The sequence below is a fragment of the Neoarius graeffei genome, chromosome 11 (genome assembly GCF_027579695.1).
Source record: "Neoarius graeffei isolate fNeoGra1 chromosome 11, fNeoGra1.pri, whole genome shotgun sequence".
In the NCBI taxonomy this organism is placed as follows: Eukaryota; Metazoa; Chordata; class Actinopteri; order Siluriformes; family Ariidae; genus Neoarius; species Neoarius graeffei.
Window position 1 is genome coordinate 71,241,461 of NC_083579.1, and position 19,452 is coordinate 71,260,912.

General features: G+C 46.1%; 1 protein-coding gene across 1 annotated transcript in view; it reads left to right on the top strand.

Moving 5' to 3' along the window:
* Positions 1-19,452, top strand: part of trappc12 (trafficking protein particle complex subunit 12) — a 124,038-nt gene that overhangs the window by 24,826 nt on the left and 79,760 nt on the right. The window contains exon 3 of the mRNA XM_060934689.1: positions 1,436-1,552. Coding sequence (XP_060790672.1) covers positions 1,436-1,552 — 117 coding nt within the window. The remainder of the gene's footprint in view (positions 1-1,435; positions 1,553-19,452) is intronic.

Here is a 19,452-nt window from a genome sequence, read left to right on the forward strand (position 1 = left end):
AAAAACATACAGTAAGGTGGTTGCATAAGTGTGCACACCCTTAAACTAATACTTTGTTGAAGCAGCTTTTGATTTAATTACAGCATTCAGTCTTTTTGGGTCGGAGTCGATCAGCCTGCCACATCTAGGCTTGGCAATATTTGCCCACTCTTCCTTGCAAAAGCGCTCCGAATCGGTCAGATTACGAGGGCGTGTCTTGTGCACAGCCCTCTTCAGGTCACCCCACAGATTTTCAATTGGATTCAGGTCTGGGCTCTGGCTGGGCCGTTCCAAAACTTTTTTTGGGGTCATTGTCGTGCTGAAAGATGAAATTCCTCTTCATCTTCAGCTTTCTAGCAGACACCTGAAGGTTTTGGGCCAAAATTGACTGGTATTTAGAACTGTTCATAATTCCCTCCACCTCGACTAAAGCTGCTGTTCCAGCTGAAGAAAAACAACCCCAAAACATGATGCTGCCACCACCGCGCTTCACCGTGGGTATGGGGTTCTTTTGGTGATGCGCAGTGTTGTTTTTGCGCCAAACATACCTTTTGGAATTGTGGCCAAAAAGTTCAACCTTAGTTTCATCAGACCATAACACATTTTCCCACAGGCTTTTGGGAGAGTTGATGTATTGTTTTTTTGCAAAATTTAGCCGGGCCTGGATGTTTTTCTTTGACCCTACCTCATAGTCCAGACATATGGAGAATACAGGAGATTGTTGTCACATGTAGTATACAACCAGTACTTGCCAGAAATTCCTTCAGTGTTGCTGTAGGCCTCTCGGCAGCCTCCCTGACCAGTTTTCGTCTTGTCTTTTCATCAATTTTGGAGGGACGTCCAGTTCTCGGTAATGTCACTGTTGTCCCATGTTTTCTCCACTTCTTGATGACGGTCTTCACTGTGCTCCATGGTATATCTAATGCCGTGGAAATTTTGTTGCACCCTTCTCCTGACTGATACCTTTCAGCAATTTGATGCTTTGTAAGCTCTCTGTGAACCCTGGCTTTTGCTGGAAGATGCAACCGAGTAAATGTCTGAACTTTATTTGGGGTTAATCAGAGTCATTTTAATGGACGGTAGGTGCGAGCCCAAAAAGACTGAATGCTGTAATTAAATCAAAAGGTGCTTCAACAAAGTATTAGTTTAAGAGTGTGCACACTTATGCAACCAGCTTATTGTACTTTTTTAAATGTTTTTTCCCCTAACAGATTTGTTTTCAATTGAATTGTACAGGTTATAAGTCAGATTTAAAGGTGGGAAAAGTTTTGAAGTTATTTATCATGGTCCTTTTTATATTTTTTTACATCAGAAAAACCCGTCATTTTAACGCGGTGTGTACACTTTTTTTTAATAATATCCACCATAGATGCTTTTGGATCTGTGACCATTGATTAAATCATCATAGAAACTCGGAACAGTGAGGAGTGTAAAACTCGCGCTCTGTATGTTGCAGGGTGATGCAGTGAAGGACCTGATGCTGCGTTTCCTTGGTGACCAGGCAGCGACGAAGAGGCAGGTTCTCACCGCTCACTCGGTGGAGCAGAATTTCTTGGGTCTCAAGCAACTGATCGTGAGTCATCCTTCCTGTTCCTTTCTGAGCTTCGAGTTGCAGTTTTGGAAAGACTAAGCAACAGTGGTAGTCTTTCAAATAGGGGAGGCTGGTCGGTTACGATATTTCCAGATTTTAAAAGAAAAAAGAAAAAAACGCATCAATTTTGCCCATACTCTTGCCTCTGATCTGGCTGATTGTTGGCAGGGTCACAAACTGTGAAATAACAGGTTCTTTTGGCCCATTAGCCTACTGTCCAATATACATGATGGTGGTGTTGGGGGGGTATATTTTAACATTTTATATTTTAAAATTGTGGCATGTTGTTTAAAAATTGATCATTATTGAAAGCAGCTCTTTGTCAGGAACCGCAGCAGTAACAGCAGAGTGTTCTGGAATAGGCACAAGCACTGACCTTGGGGAGCCAAACACAGAGCTGGGTGCCACACATTTCATTCAATGACACTTTCCCTATATTTTACTTATTTTGACTGAGAAATGTTTTATTGACAATTTTGATAACTCTTCACTTTTAATCCAGGTCTGTAGTGTGAAACGTTCTCGGCTGTGTTTTTGTTTAAAAATGTTTTCCAAATTGTAGCTGTGTTTAATTCACATCCAGAAAAATATATATTCCAATATAATATACTCAGCATAAACATTTTAAATAGATTCTATATTTTTGGTCCATCCATGACATATTACTAAAGTAGCCTATTTACTGTTGTTGATGTGGGTCACTTGCTGTTAGCCAATTCACTTTCTCGTACCAGGAGAGCTGAAAGGAACGAGTATTATTCCCTACCTTTTTCACCAAGTTAATTTGAGGCGTTGGTCTACCCTGCTCTTTAATTTTAATTTTTTCCTCGAAAGGAAGACTGGCAAATGGCTTCGCCAAAATTAAATCAGCAATGCTTGGCATCCGTGCGCAGCTTTCTTGCTAGCTGACTAGCCCCCTCAAGTTCAAGTTCAGTCACTCAAATAAACGACATTTCTGGAACTAAGATAGCAAACTTGACAACACTATATTTACACTTTATTTACAGTGAAAATATATACAAACTAAAAAAGCTGGTAGAAACCGTATGTAATGAATGAAATCGAAATGTAAGCTGATCTCTTACAATACACCACAGCACTTGCGAATCCGCATGGGACTGAACTGAAATTCACCGCTGCCTGTCTATATTTGAAACGAGCTGTCAATCAAAGAAAATATCCGGCCGCTTTCACCAATCACCAGTCTCCTCGTGGAAAGCTTTGCCATGTCCCTCACACTGTGAGGCTGCGAGTCCGGTGGGCGGGCGTTTTCGCAGTATTTGTCCAATAACTGTCTTGCATTTTGATATTGAAAGCGCATAGCTCCCAAATGCCATTGAAGTCCACTGAGGCTGGGCTGCATCGCGCTGTCACGAGGGGGAAAAACTCACGCACACATTAGGCGAACTGGGGAAAGTTATAATGGAATGATTTCGCACTGTAGTTGGGTTGAGCACATATATTTCTATGATTCTGGATCTGAAATAGCAATGTTATAAGGTCGGCTATAAGATAAGCCTAGCGCAATTCATCCTACACGATGTTCGTCATTTTTAGAGGAGGCTGAGCCTCCCTCGTTGTCTTGGAGCAATCGCCCGTGCTAAGCAAGTGGCACGTCTTGCAGGAAATATTCAGCATGATCATGTTAAAGGTGAAGAGCTAAACGTGGCTCAACCTTTGAGATTACAGGCAGTCATCTTAGCAACCTCAGGACTGTAACGAGCTTATAAATTGTGGAGGACACTCCAGTGTGTTTTTGAAAATGGCAGCATGACGGTTGGTAGTGATTGAAGAAGAAACTCTTATTGGAAGTGATGACAAACGCCATCGTTTTGCTCTGGAGTTTATTGAGGAGGAGAAAAAAGAAAAGCAACGGCACAAACCGGGCGTGACACACCCTGTGATATTAGAATATACAACTTGCCTCTGCAAATTTACTTCACTGACCTGAGGAAAGCATTTTATAAAGTGGTTAAGTAACTGTCTGATCTCGATTATCATTACAATACCTGCTGATTGCTGGCTAAAGTTACGACACACTTGACCTACACAGGACAGCCAAAAGTTTGTGGACATGTGACCATCACAACCGTGTGTGTGTGTTTTTTTTTCCCTAAACTGTTGCCACAAAGTTAGAAGCACACAATCGTACAGGATGTCTTTGTATGCCGTAGTGTTATAGTTTCCCTTCACGAGAGCAAAGAAGCCCAAACCTGTTCTAGCATGACAACACCCCCGTGCACGAACAAGCTTCATGAAGACTTGGTGTCATAGCCTGGCTCATAAGGCCATGACAAAGACGGGAGTCACACCGTTTTGCAGCATTTAAATAAAGTAATTTTATTCACCCCTTCGGACATGTGTCCAGTTGTACACATGAAGTTCCAGAGCATTTTTCCTTGTGTCTGAAGGGGTTAAACAACCGAAATGACCTGAATACATAACTACGATACCAAAAAAGTGAGTGAATGAATATTGTCAAGTGCAAAGAAAGAGAAAAATACTAAAGTAACCAAAGAAACAGCATAACAAAACAAATATCCAGAAGGTCACAGCCTCCTTGACAAGACTGTAACATCAGAGAGGAGCCAGCACGCACGCACGCACGGCAAGGAGCCGCCATCTTTGAGACCTGCAGGGTTTTATAGCCAGCCAAACAGGTGAAGCCAATTCCCAGACTGAAAGGGAGGGACTAAATCTGGAATGGACCTATGAAAAAACAGAGCGAGAGATGGGGAGGGAGAGAGAAAGAGACAGACACATGGGGAGAGAGACAGACAGATGGAGGGGGGGAGAGAGATGGGGAGGAGTGGAGGGAGGGACAGAGAGACAGGCAGATGGGGAGGGGGGAGGAGGGGAGAGATGGAGGGGGAGAGAGAAAGACAGATGGGGAGAGAGAGGGGCAGATGAAGAGAGAGACAGATGGAGGGGGGAGAGACAGACAGATGGAGAGAGAGAGATGGGGAGGGGGGAGGAGTGGAGGGAGGGACAGAGAGACAGGCAGATGGGGAGAGGCAGACAGATGGGGGAGGGAGAGAGACAGATGGAGGGGGGAGAGACAGACAGATGGAGAGAGAGATGGGGAGGGGGAGGAGTGGAGGGAGGGACAGAGAGACAGGCAGATGGGGAGAGACAGGCAGATGGGGGAGGGAGAGAGACAGATGGAGGGGGAGAGACAGACAGATGGAGAGAGAGATGGGGAGTGGAGGGAGGGACAGAGAGACAGGCAGATGGGGAGAGGCAGACAGATGGGGGAGGGAGAGAGACAGATGGAGGGGGGAGAGACAGACAGATGGAGAGAGAGATGGGGAGGAGTGGAGGGAGGGACAGAGAGACAGGCAGATGGGGAGAGGCAGACAGATGGGGAGGGAGAGAGACAGATGTAGGGGGGAGAGACAGAGAGATGGGGAGGAGTGGAGGGAGGGACAGAGAGACAGGCAGATGGGGAGAGGCAGACAGATGGGGAGGGAGAGAGACAGATGTAGGGGGGAGAGACAGACAGATGGAGAGAGAGAGATGGGGAGGGGGGAGGAGTGGAGGGAGGGACAGAGAGACAGGCAGATGGGGAGGGAGAGAGACAGATGGAGGGGGGAGAGACAGACAGATGGAGAGAGAGATGGGGAGGGGGAGGAGTGGAGGGAGGGACAGAGAGGCAGACAGATGGGGGAGGGAGAGAGACAGATGGAGGGGGGAGAGACAGATGGAGAGAGAGATGGGGAGGAGTGGAGGGAGGGACAGAGAGACAGGCAGATGGGGAGAGGCAGACAGATTGGGGAGGAGAGAGACAGACAGACAGATGGGGGAGAGGGAGGGAGGCAGACGAAGAGAGACAGATGGGGAGAGAGATGCAGAGGGAGGGACAGATAGACAGGCAGGCGGGGAGAGAGACAGATGGGGGGAGAGAGAGCGGTGCAGACAGACGGGGAGGGAGAGAGCGCGGTGCAGGCACATGGGGAGGGAGAGAGAGCGGGGCAGGCAGACGGGGAGGGAGAGAGAGCGGGGCAGGCAGACGGGGAGGGAGAGAGAGCGGGGCAGGCAGACGGGGAGGGAGAGAGAGCGGGGCAGGCAGACGGGGAGGGAGAGAGAGCGGGGCAGGCAGACGGGGAGGGAGAGAGAGCGGGGCAGGCAGACGGGGAGGGAGAGAGAGCGGGGCAGGCAGACGGGGAGGGAGAGAGAGCGGGGCAGGCAGACGGGGAGGGAGAGAGAGCGGGGCAGGCAGACGGGGAGGGAGAGAGAGCGGGGCAGGCAGACGGGGAGGGAGAGAGAGCGGGGCAGGCAGACGGGGAGGGAGAGGGCAGGCAGATGGGGGGGGGAGAGAGAGAGATGATGGGGGGGGGGAGAGACAGACAGCCGGGGGAGGGAGGGAGAGAGAAAAAGATGGGGAGACGGATAGCCGGGGGAGGGGAAAAGAGAGAGGGAGGGACGGAGGGAGGGAGGGAGGGACGGACGGATGGACGGACGGACACTGTTAATAAATAACCAAGGTATCAGATCCCCTGCCCAAAAGCAGGTAAACGGGGCAGGGTTCATCACAGTGGTTTTCCAAAGAGAGGACGAACTCGAGTGGCTGCACAGAGCTCTGACCTCAAGACCACTGAACGCTGTTGGAATGAACTGGAATGCTGACTGCACCCAACATCAGTCCCTGACCTCTCTAACACTCTTGCGTCTGAATCGGCAAATCAACACAGCCATGTTCCAAAATCTGTTGGAAAGCCTTCCCAGAAGAGTGGAGCTTATTATAAAAGGTCATCATCACTAAATCTGGAATGGGATGTTCAGCAAGCACATGGTCAGGTCCACAAACTTTTGGCCATGCAGTGTAATGCATCTCGGATTCAGGCTTCTTTCAATAATCACGGGCCGCCCACAGGATAACATGTTGGGGGTAACAAAGGTTTAGCCGAACCAGGACACATGTTGAAGTGTAATGGAAACTAGATTACATTTCCACAGAGAAAATGCAGTGTGCTTGCTGAGCTGTAGCAGAATAGCTATCATGTTAGCATGTTAATGCCAACATGCTAACAATTTAGCATGCTAACAGTTAGCATACTAGCATGCTAATGATTGACATGCTATTTGTTAAAATTCTAACACTTTAAAGGAACAGTCCACGTACTTCCATAATGAAATATGCTCTTATCTGAATTGAGACGAGCTGCTCCGTACCTCTCCGAGCTTTGCGCGACCTCCCAGTCAGTCAGACGCAGTCAGACGCGCTGTCACTCCTGTTAGCAATGTAGCTAGGCTCAGTATGGCCAATGGTATTTTTTGGGGCTGTAGTTAGATGCGACCAAACTCTTCCGCGTTTTTCCTGTTTACATAGGTTTATATGACCAGTGATATGAAACAAGTTCAGTTACACAAATTGAAACGTGGCGATTTTCTCATCTCATTCATCTCATTATCTCTAGCCGCTTTATCCTGTTCTACAGGGTCGCAGGCAAGCTGGAACCTATCCCAGCTGACTACGGGCGAAAGGCGGGGTACACCCTGGACAAGTCGCCAGGTCATCACAGGGCTGACACATAGACACAGACAACCATTCACACTCACATTCACACCTACGGTCAATTTAGAGTCACCAGTTAACCTAACCTGCATGTCTTTGGACTGTGGGGGAAACCGGAGCACCCGGAGGAAACCCACGCGGACACGGGGAGAACATGCAAACTCCGCACAGAAAGGCCCTCGCCGGTCACGGGGCTCAAACCCGGACCTTCTTGCTGTGAGGCGACAGCGCTAACCACTACACCACCGTGCCGCCCTGGCGATTTTCTATGCTATGGAAAGTCCGCACTATAATGACAGGCGTACTAACACCTTCTGCGCGCTTCGGCAGCGCATAGTAAATCGCTACGTTTCAATTTGTGTAACTGAACTTGTTTCATATCACTGGTCATATAAACCTATGTAAACAGGAAAAACGCGGAAGAGTTTGGTCGCATCTAACTACAGCCCCAAAAAATACCATTGGCCATACTGAGCCTAGCTACATTGCTCACAGGCGTAACAGCGCGTCTGACTGACTGACTGGGAGGTCGCGCAAAGCTCGGAGAGGTACGGAGCAGCTCATCTCAATTCAGATAAGAGCATATTTCATTATGGAAGTGCGGTGGACTGTTCCTTTAAGGCTAATATGTTGACGGCTATCATGCTAACAGGCTAACATGCTAATGGCTAGTATGTTAACTTTTAGCATGCTAACACGCGGAGGGTGACATGCTAACAGCTGACATGCTAACAGTTAGCATGCTAACATGCTCAGGCGAACTCGCTAACAGCAAACATGCGAACTCTGCATGCTACCATGTTAATCCTAACATGTTACCAGCTCTCATGATAACATGCTAATGGTGAACATGCTAACAACTCGCGAGCTAACAGCAGGCATGATATCATAATGAGTAACATGTTAACAGAGCATGGTAACACATGAATGCTTATATACTAATTGCTATCGTGTATGCGTGTAAATATTCCTAATAAAGTGGCCATTGAGTTGAAGTTGATTTGCTGTCAAAGTCTCAAATGAGCAGATCCTTGCCAAATGCATCATCACCTATGGGGGAAGGGAGGAATGACTCAGTCAAGCTTCCATTGATTAGTGGCAAAATGGAGAAAAAATGGATGGATGAAAGGCAAGACAAAGACGAGTGCGGGTCAGAACCGATGTCATGTGTGTGACGGTGATTTGGCCTGAGGTGCCGTATGAAGTTTGGTGGATGTGTGGTGAAGTATTACTGAGCAAAACTCCATTCATTTGAATGGGGCCAAAAATCAATGGAAGCCTATGGAGGTAAGAAGAGATGCATGAAAACCAAGGAAAAGACGAGTGCAGGTCTCGGATGAGGGGATGGATCTGTGCGGGGACTTGGCCTGAGGCATCAAGTGAAGTTTTCTTGAAGTTTGGTCACTTGGTTAAAAGAAATTGATTTGAGAGTGAAAGTTTTTTTTTTTCTCCTGAAACACCATTAATTTTCAATGGGGCCAAAAATCAATGGAAGCCTATGGAGGAAAAAGGGATGAGCAAAAAGAAAGGAAAAATATGAGTGCGGGTCAGAACCGATTGCATGTATGTGTCGGGGGAGTTGGCCTGAAGTATCACATGAGGTTTGGTGCATCTGCGATGGAGCGTGTCCCAGTAGGACGATTCGATTCATGAGCCCTATTCATTCTCTATGGGAAAAAAACAAAAGAAAAACGACAAGAACAAGAGAACGGGTGCGTTGGGGGTGTTGTGGCTCAGGTGGATAAGGCGCCATACCATAAATCCGGGGACCCGGGTTCAATTCCGACCCGAGATCATTTCCCGATCCCTCCCCGTCTTTCTCTCTCCCGCTCATTTCCTGTCTCTGCACTGTCCTATCCAAATAAAGGTGAAAAAAGCCCCCCAAAAAAAGAACGAGCGCGTTGATCTAAAAGCTGTATACAAGCGCACACCACCACTTCGGGCCAGACGTCTGGGAGTTGGAAGGGTGTCTCTATCTCGAACGCCCTAGGAGGAGTAGTGGATCCAAAAAACGTGTCGGAATAAGGCAGAATGAGTAAACTTAAGAACAACAATAAACTGTAAGAGCCAGATTACACTGCGTTCACACCGGAAATGAAGCAACGCAACAAACCAGCCAGAAGTCATGCATTTAGTTTGGTAAGAGCTGATGGTTTCTGGTGACAGGAGGCAAGGGTCTGGAAACAGAAGGCCATTTGGGATTCGACCTACTGTTTGGTCTGATGGGAACCATTACTGTAGAAACAGCCGTGAATACAGCTGGCATGATCGAACCTTCACTGCATTTGAAACATCATCTTGCTGGTACATTTCTTTTTTTAATTTATCGGTCTTTCAAGCTGACACGAGTGGAAATATCTGCTGGGGAATGTTACCAGTGTTCTAGTCATCAGAGTTTAATTTCTTTTCAACTCTTCCACTTGTTTTGCGTTTCATCTGAACTTTTGTTTTGTGGATTGCACACACACGCACTGTTTTTGTTTGCTCCTTCAGCCCAGTGCGGTTTGAATCTGACGTGCTTCTTGTGTCACTGTAATCAACATCAGTATCTCGAGAACGCAGGCAGCTTCAGAAAGACCTTCCAGTCAATACGTCTTAATGAAACTTGGAAGATTTTCTGTGTATAATAATAACCCAAACTGGTTAGATTTTTTTATTTATATAGAAATGTTTACAAATGAGGTAAACGTGTTTAAATTATATTATTTAAGCTTGGATAATAACATGTATATATTTTTAATAATTAAGATGATGTGAAGGGCAGCACGGTGGTGTAGTGGTTATCGCTGTCACCTCACAGCAAGAAGGTCCGGGTTCGAGCCCCGTGGCCGGCGAGGGCCTTTCTGTGCGGAGTTTGCATGTTCTCCCCGTGTCCGCGTGGGTTTCCTCCGGGTGCTCCGGTTTCCTAGTCTGGCTAACGCAACTTCAAAGCTCTGCGAGCATTGGTCTGGCAAAGATATTAAGCCCAACCGTTTCCCAAAGCGCATGGTTGACCCGCCTCCCTGAAATGCCTCAGTTTGCTACTGGTCGAAGCCAGAAAAGGCTGTGACGAAGCTTAAACCAATCACATCACTCTTTCCTCTGACGTATGTGACGCGACGGAAACTGCTTGAGTAACAGGAAGAAGATAAATACCTCCAGGGCTGCTCTTTGCTCCGTTTTCAATGAGAACTTCGCGTTGAATGCTTTCAATACAGCATCTACCGCTGTGTCAAAGGCTTGGCACTGCTCCATGTTCGTAATGTTTCTAGTGAATGAAGCGCTTCCGGCATAGATTCTGTAAACAATCTCTGGCTTCCGGTTGCAGTTCTACTAGGTCACTGCCTTGAACACGCCTCTACCCAGGGCCGTTGGAGATGCTCAAAGTTGATTGGCTCCCGATTTTTCGGGAGCTTGGAAGAGCTGGAGATAGCTTGCCTGGCCAGACTATTGCCGCTTTTCCACTACAAACGCGGCTGAGCCGTGCCGTGCTGAGTTGGGCTGAGTCGAGCTGAGCGGGGCTATTGGAGTTGCATTTCGACTACAACCGCGCTGAACCGTGCTGGCTGGAAGTGGGTGGACACATTGGGTGGAGTTAGCGAAAGTGGGTGGACGTCACGTGATGTCGTTAAGCGGCGCAAACAGTAACATCAGTGATCTTTTAAGCGGTAGTCTCACAGCCCGGATAGTAAACAATAAACATGGACGACATGGAGTCATTAGTGTTGCTGGTCTTGGTGCTGTGGCTTGTTGTCACCAACAACGCCAACAGATACTGGCAAGAGCGTATAGATGAGGCGAGGCACATAAGGCTTCAGAAATTCTCGTAATTCATAATTCTCCTTCTTCCGGGTTTACAGATCTCAGCGTGCTCGCGGGGCGTGTGTGGGTGTGTGAGGACACTCCTCCTCACCAATCAGTGCACAGGGGAGTGTCTGCTCATGCCCCCAGCCCCACTCCAAAACCGTGCGAGTTTTGGGGGCTAAGCAGGGCTGAAGCGAGCCAAGTCGTGCTGTTTTAAGGTAGTCGAAACGCGAGCCGTGTCGGGCTGAAGTGAGCTGAAAAAGGGTAGTGGAAAAGGGCCATAAGTTCACAACAGGCCCCCGTGTTGCGTCACACTTGGGATGGGCGGGCCCAGGCTACCGGTTTCCCCCACAGTCCAAAGATATGCAGGTTAGGTTAACTGGTGACTCTAAATTGACCGTAGGTGTGAATGTGAGTGTGAATGGTTGTCTGTGTCTATGTGTCAGCCCTGTGATGACCTGGCGACTTGTCCAGGGTGTACCCCGCCTTTCGCCCGTAGTCAGCTGGGATAGGCTCCAGCTTGCCTGCGACCCTGTAGAACAGGATAAAGCGGCTAGAGATAATGAGATGATGATGATGTGAAAAACGAATGCCCTCATCCTGCAGTACCACCACAGTCCACTAGGGGATCACAGGGGAAACTCTGAGAACAAGAGAGAGATGTTTTGTTATTCCTGTGAACAGAACACAACAGTTTGTGCCTGTATAATGCCTGGAGAAATATGCGGCTTATTAGAGGTTTGTGAGTGAGAGAGAGAGGGGGGAGGAGGGATGTAGGTTGTATTCCCATCTGTAGCCTAAGGGGTTTATCTCGCTGCATCACTGAGCTGCTTTCAAGCAAAACTGTCAGACACACATGAGCAGGTCAGAACTGTTCAGCCTTCCCTGCTGTGCCCATGCCCTTCAACAGCAGACAATCATACACAAAATACTGCATACGTTGTGTGTGTGTGTGAGAGAGAGAAGGATTCGGGGTAAGAGAGTTAGAAGAGAGCTGCTTCTGCTGATGTGCCGCTCCCTCCAGCATCCCCACTGGGGCAGTTTTGAGTTAATCCCAGCTATCCTCTGTTTTATAGGCTCAGCTCAAAACGTTGCAAGAGGGAAAGTTGTTTTGTTATTTGCTTTGCTCAGGGTATTGCAGGGCATGGGCATTTTACTTCAACACACTGAAACCGTTAGCACTGAGAAATCGTATCTCCGTTTACCAAGAGATGGGTTCAGGGCCAGTATACGCTGCTGGTCAAATGCACAAATGATTTGTTTTATGATTTAAAGGAGCCTTACTATAGATTCTGGCTCTTTAGATTCTGGTAACCTCGACATTTTAAACTCTGCATTAAAAAAAAAAAAAATTGCAATAATAAACGAGTTGCAATTAAACTCTGAAATGGCTCCCACCTGCTTTTAGGTTTGCTCGAATTCAGCACGTAAGCTTTCACAGCCTGTGAAACAGAACAGTTGGTTTTGCTGCTTTACTCCAGGGATATAAATTATGCAAGACAGTACAGTCAGTTCAAAGACACAGGGCTAACTTAGCTATTGCAGGCTATTTTGCAAATATGAAAAGGTTAGCGTGGCGTTAAAATATGAAACGTATATATTATTGACCCCGCCTGTCGCCTGAAGTCAGCTGGGATTGGTTCCAGCTGACCCTGACTGATAAGCGGTAGGGATGGATGGGTGGATAGAATATTGAATTTTTTTTCTTCTTCCTTGAAAGAATGTTCTGAAGCTGCATTGTGAACCAGATTGTCATGACCATAAGATATGAAAAGACTTAACTATCCATTTTCCCACGTCTGTTTTACCGATTTGGATAACTTGGCTGGTACGGTGGTGTCGTGGTTAGCACTGTCACCTCACAGCAAGAAGGTTCTGGGTTCGAGCCCAGTGGCTGATTGGGGACTTTCTGTGTGGAGTTTGCATGTTCTTCCAGGTGCTCCGGTTTCCCCTACGGTCCAAAGACATGCAGGTTAGGATAACTGGTGGATCTAAATTGACCGTAGGTGTGAATGTGAGTCTGAATGATTGATTGATTTGTTTTGTCTCTGTGTACCCCGCCTCTCATCTATAGATGGTTTTCACTGACGTCACGGCATTCCGGGGAACGCCCCCCAGCCGCCATCTTGGAGGGCAAACAAAACGGACCATCGCCACTACTGGCTACGTTATCTCGGACGAATTTATGAAGTTACATAGTCAGTTTTCTAAAATAAAGATCAATGTCGGCAAAATGAAGCAAACAGAAGTATATAGATACACATCTCACGGTATGCAGCCAAACTGGCCTTGATTGGGGGAATTGACCCCTACGAAGTGGACAAAGATGCATTTTCAAGCGACTATGCAGGGCTGCCAAAGCCTGAAACTGCCAAAGCCTGCTCCAAAGCCTGAAACTGACTTCATCAAACTTTAAAGGCTGTCTGATATATACAACTTTATATATTCACAGCGCGCCTTTTGGCGGATGCCGCCTGAATCGCGCAGATCCGATTTTTTTTTTTTTAGGGGGGGGCGTTGGAGTGTCTGATTATAATTTCAAAGTAAATTCTGTATTAAAATTACTAAATAAGCAAATCCATTACAGTCCATGAAACAGGAAGTATAAGGATGAGAAAAAAAAACAGTTTAAATCGGGAAGCTGCGCACATTTGCGCAGTCCTGCACACCGCTCGGGCTGCACAAATGTGCGCAGCTTCCCGGTTTAAACTTTTTTTCTCTCATCCTTATACTTCCTGTTTCATGGACTGTAATGGATTTGCTTATTTAGTAATTTTAATACAGAATTTACTTTGAAATTATAATCAGTAGGGCTGTAACGATATGCGTATCGAAATCGCGATACGCAGAGCCACGATCCGTATCGCGATACAAGAAGGCAGAATCGCGGTACACCCTTTCAAACTTCTCCTCAGCCCAAAAACAGAGGCGCTTCCAAACTTCAATTTATGAATACTTTACTTTTTATTTAAATTACATTTTAAACTGACTTAAATTACTTTTTTTTTTTATATCTATTAGTAAGTCGTTTTTTCGCCGACCTGCGACAATCTTCTGCGAGTCACGCAACGTCCACACTCGCCACTGGCAGAGCATTCATTTCTTTTAAGCGGTCGCCATTCTGGTTGCGACGCGGGGAGCGAATCTGTAAACAAGCAGCTCATTGGCTGGCTAGGTGTGCCACAAGCCAATCACAATCACTTGACCGGAAAGGCATGCAGTGTTGCCAGATTGGGCAGGTTTAGGTGCTTTTTGGCTGGTTTTGAACATATTTTGGGGTGGAAACCGTTAGCAATATCTGGCAACACTGAAGGCATGTCTGCTTGGGCGGAAGCCTTCTGCGGCAGTTACATTTTGACACGCGAGCAATGTTTCACCATAAAAATTCCGTAATTTCCATCTGTTTTCCGCGATCACAGAAAATCATTGGCCCTATGAGAGTGAGACAGTGAGAGAGCCATCCCCCCCCCCCCCCCCCCAAAAAAAAAAAAATCTTAACGGATTTACATGATTTGGAAAAATGACTTTTTCAGAACCGAAAAAAACAGAGCTTCCAGCTCAACAGTATTATTTTGAGAAATAAAACAGTCTTTGGATATACATTTGTTCATTTTTGCATACATATTACTCATTCTCTGCAGTGGTCTGAATTATTTGTGATTAAATAGTTAATGTAAGTAAGTAAATGTTAATAAGTCAAATTTACTACTTTTAAAAAAAATTTTTTTAAAAATCGTGGGCGTATCGAATCGTGGGTCAAAAATCGCGATACGAATCGAATCGTGAGTTGGGTGTATCGTTACAGCTCTAATAATCAGACACTCCAACGCCCCCCCTAAAAAAAAAAAAAAAACGGATCTGCGCGATTCAGGCGGCATCCGCCAAAAGGCGTGCTGTTTGCATCCCAAACACAAATCAAATCATACAGAATAGACCTAAAATGTTTTTCAAAAATGATCCTTGCGTGAGTGAAGTGACAAGTTTCAAATAGAAACTTGACAAACGAGCGATATTAAGTGTACATTACAATGTAAACGTACACTCGGCGGTTCCAGTTAGGCATTCTCCAGAGATTGTTCACATAATGTTTTGGTTTCCAAAAACAAACTTAAACACAAGTGATTGTTTATTTAAACAACTTACCACTTATAAAATGATCGGAGCAGACTTTGCTGTGTTTGGAAGGCTGATAATCCTTGCGGTTGATTCTCGCAAGCCATAGATTTCTCCTTTGTATGCTGAGTTTGTTTGCTCGCCTTCGTGCTCCCGTACAGTGGGAATTCCATAAAAGTCCCGCTTGACGTCATCATCTGACCTATTACGACAGCCGTGAATACAACAGGTGTGCACCATTGCTAGCTTTAAATAGTAGGAATGTAACTATAAATGTAAATAATATATAAATGAATGTAACTCGCGCGCTACAATGTGTGCTCAGTGACCCGTACGGTAAGCTAGCCCTCCAAGATGGCCGCCACCAGGGAATCCCCGACTCTGTGACGTCATGTAAAAACTATCTATAGTCAGCTGGGATAGGCTACAGCTTGCCCGCGCCCCTTGCACAGAATAAGCGGTTACGGATGATGGATGGATGGATGGATGGATGGATGGATGGATGGATGGATGGATGGATAAACTGTCAAGTGTACAGGTGTTCTTATTGAAGTGGCCAGTGAGTGCATGTCAATCTGTTCAATTTTTTTTTTTTAAAGGCGACAGTAACTCATGATGGCACGGTGGTGTAGTGGTTAGCGCTGTTGCCTCACAGCAAGAAGGTCCTGGGTTCGAGCCCCGGGGCCGGCGAGGGCCTTTCTGTGTGGAGTTTGCATGTTCTCCCCGTGTCCGCGTGGGTTTCCTCCGGGTGCTCCGGTTTCCCCCACAGTCCAAAGACATGCAGGTTAGGTTAACTGGTGACTCTAAATTGACCGTAGATGTGAATGTGAGTGTGAATGGTTGTCTGTGTCTATGTGTCAGCCCTGTGATGACCTGGCGACTTGTCCAGGGTGTACCCTGCCTTTCGCCTGTAGTCAGCTGGGATAGGCTGCAGCTTGCCTGCGACCCTGTAGAAGGATAAAGCGGCTAGAGATAATGAGATGAGATGAATGAGATGAGTAACTCATGATATCTGGGACAGTTATACCTAAACCAACTTCGTTAGGACGTTTGATTTGGTTTTAGATTTTTCTGGATTGGATTTTTCTTTTGCATGAGGATCATCAGGAATAGCTTTGAAGAAAAGTGACTGGGTTGGAGCTAACCTAATGCTTCATGAGCAAATGTTCAAACTAATTCTCTCCCTCTCTGTCTCTCCGTCCCTCCCTAACTGTGAAGCCTCCCACACTCCTCAGCATCAATGACGCATTTATATAAGCATACAGCGTGTATATATAGATTTTTATTTTATTGTTTTCCCCCCTTGCAAAGCAGCCTTTGCTCAGATCTGAGGTGTGAATCCAGATGACAGTTCCACATGTCTGGTTGCTCATGTTTGTTCTGGTGCTCGTGGAGATTGTGGATTCTCTTCCTCGAGGCAGAACAGACCAGGCTGACTGCAGCAGAGCTTCCATGGGTGACTCATGCTGGTGTGTGTGTTAGGCCTGCGATAGGGCTCCTGTAATTGTCACCATTGTGTCTCAGCATGGTACTAGAGAGAAGCACACAAGAAACAGTATGAAGAGGATTGATGTGATAAAGCATAAACCAGTATTGTTAAACAGAAACGGAAGTCCTAAATTCCTGTCCCTCTTTCGGTTTCTTAGAATTAGTCGATGCTCACGGCAACAATGCTATAAATTAGGGATATTCAGCTCAAATTTATGCAGGTTTCATTACTTAAAGGAACAGTGCACCGTATTTCCATAATGAAATATGCTCTTACCTGAATTGAGACGAGCTGCTCCGTACCTCCCCGAGCTTTGCGCGACCTCCCAGTCAGTCAGACGCGCTGTCACTCCTGTTAGCAATGTAGCTAGGCTCAGCATGGCCAATGGTATTTTTTGGGGCTGTAGTTAGATGCGACCAAACTCTTCCGCGTTTTTCCTGTTTACATAGGTTTATATGACCAGTGATATGAAACAAGTTCAGTTAAAAAAATTGAAACGTAGCGATTTTCTATGCTATGGAAAGTCCGCACTATAATGACAGGCGTACTAACACCTTCTGCGCGCTTCGGCAGCGCATTGATACGGAGCTCAGATATCAGTGCGCTGCCGAAGCGCGCAGAAGGTGTTAGTACGCCTGTCATCATAGTGCGGACTTTCCATAGCATAGAAAATCGCTACGTTTCAATTTGTGTAACTGAACTTGTTTCATGTCACTGGTCATATAAACCTATGTAAACAGGAAAAACGCGGAAGAGTTTGGTCGCATCTAACTACAGCCCCAAAAAATACCATTGGATAGGTACGGAACAGCTCATCTCAATTCAGGTAAGAGCATATTTCATTATGGAAATGCGGTGGACTGTTCCTTTAAAGCTCATAGGCAACGGTTTTAATTTTATGCACATTTGATATTTTATATGTTAAACCCTCTGTAATTTTCTTCTGGTCCCAACAAGTATTGTTAATAAGCAATAATTAAAAGAAGTTAGCGCGGATCGCGGCTAATTTCTGTTCGGCTGTTTTCGTGACCACTCGGTGCGTGACGTCATTTAAGACAAACAAACCGCTTGGGTTGAGTCCACTTCTGTGTATTTTCATTGCCGTTCGGCTTGAGTGCAGACGTGCGTTCAGGAATTTCCAAAGAAAAACCATGCCTTATTGCTGTGCAGTGAACTGTAACAACAGGACCGGTTCAGGAAGAAGTTTTTACCTTTTTCCGAGAGAGGAGAAGAGGCAGAGAGAGTGGATTGGCTTTTTCTGAAAGAGGAGATGAGGCGGAGAGAGTGGATTAGCTTTTTCTGAAAGAGGAGATGAGGCAGAGAGAGTGGGTTGTGCGCGTGAAGCCAGATTGTTGTTTTTTTCCGGAAGAGGAGACGAGGCGGAGAGAGTGGATTGTGTGCACGTGAAACAAAATCAAGCAGTCAAAGAAGAAACCGACCAGCAACGCTCAGGCAAAAACGAGAAGATTGGAGGTAAAGATTTTTACTTTTGCTTGCAACTGACAAGTCAAGAATCCTGAGGGATCCTGTACAATCATTGTGGAAATGAGACAAAGGATATTTCCTCGCTTAGAGTCGGCTATAAATAGTATAATGTCGCAGATGGCAGGTTAATGTGGCCTACCGGCACACTGTCCAGTAATCGTTCCCTATATCCACTAGGGAGGGCGCTTTAATTATTCTTCAAAAGGGCTCTTATTTAGTATTACAACGAAAGTAAGAATTTATCATAACTACCAGGATAAATCGTTTGGGCACGAGTCTTGTTGAGGTCCGGGGTCACCGCGATCAGAGTCGGCCGAGTCGCTGTCCGATTCCGAGGCTGCACGGTCAAACCAGTGAGCCACATTCACCGATTGCTTCGCAACGGCCATAGGTTAATACGTATATGGTTTCACCTCTCGATATTTAATTTGGAGAGTTCCTACTTCAAAATCGCTATCCACAACCTCTCACAACCAAAGTCCGTACACGTGCTCGGTTCGCAAGTAAACACAGAGCTGCTCCCGGTCTGTTTGGCTTAAATGACGTCACGACGACGGCCCCCTGGTGGTGAAAGTGTGCATAAGTGAGATGTAAACAAACCTTCGGAAATTGGGCAAAACAGTAGCCTGGCAAGCCAGACTAAATGTGAATATTTAGTCTGGCCTCGATCCGTAGACATTTCCGAAGTGGGTAGGAGGAACAAACCGCTGTCTTTCAAACTGTCTCTGTGCGTATAGGCCAACGCTCTGACCAATCAGTGCAACAGTGACTGTGACGTAGTCAGAGCGACAGAAAGCAGTGGGGGAGGCCTTGAAATTAAATAATTTTTCAAAATGCGTATTAATTAATAAACAGGTTCTAGATATTAAGAAGTTTGGAGATAATGACCACAAGTTTGGAGTCTGTACCACATACTGAACATACACTCTTATTTTTTTTTTCAAGTGTTTTTCAAGTTTTTGCTTAAACTGTTTTTGAGAGTTTTTATTTAGTGGTGTTTGGTGAAATAATTTCCCTTAAATTTAAAATAACGGGAAAATAAGAAACAATCAAAAAGTAATGTTTCAAAGCTGTTTATTAATTCTTCGTACTGCATAAACTAGCCCCATCCTTTTGGCTGCGAGCGGAGCCAACTGGTAGATCAGACTTTTGCCATAGCCGGTCGGCAAAACAGCGAAAACGTCCTTCTTGAAAAGGAATGAGCGGAGAGCCTCTTCCTGCTCATGTTTCAACGAAAACTCCAAGTCTAATTCTTCTAAAACTGATTCCAAAGCGGAGTCAAACTAGCGCTGTTCACTAGCCGTAGCCATCTTTCCTGTTGCGCTTTCTCCAGCGTCGCGCAGCTTTATCGTCACTCCTGCAAAAGCCCGCCCAAAGAATCCAAACAAAAACCTTGCGTTGTGATTGGCGGGCACGATTTGATACCCGGGGTGTTTTTGTTTATATGGTGCGAGGCTAGACCCATGCGCTAGGCAAAAAATATTTTTGCCCGCTAGG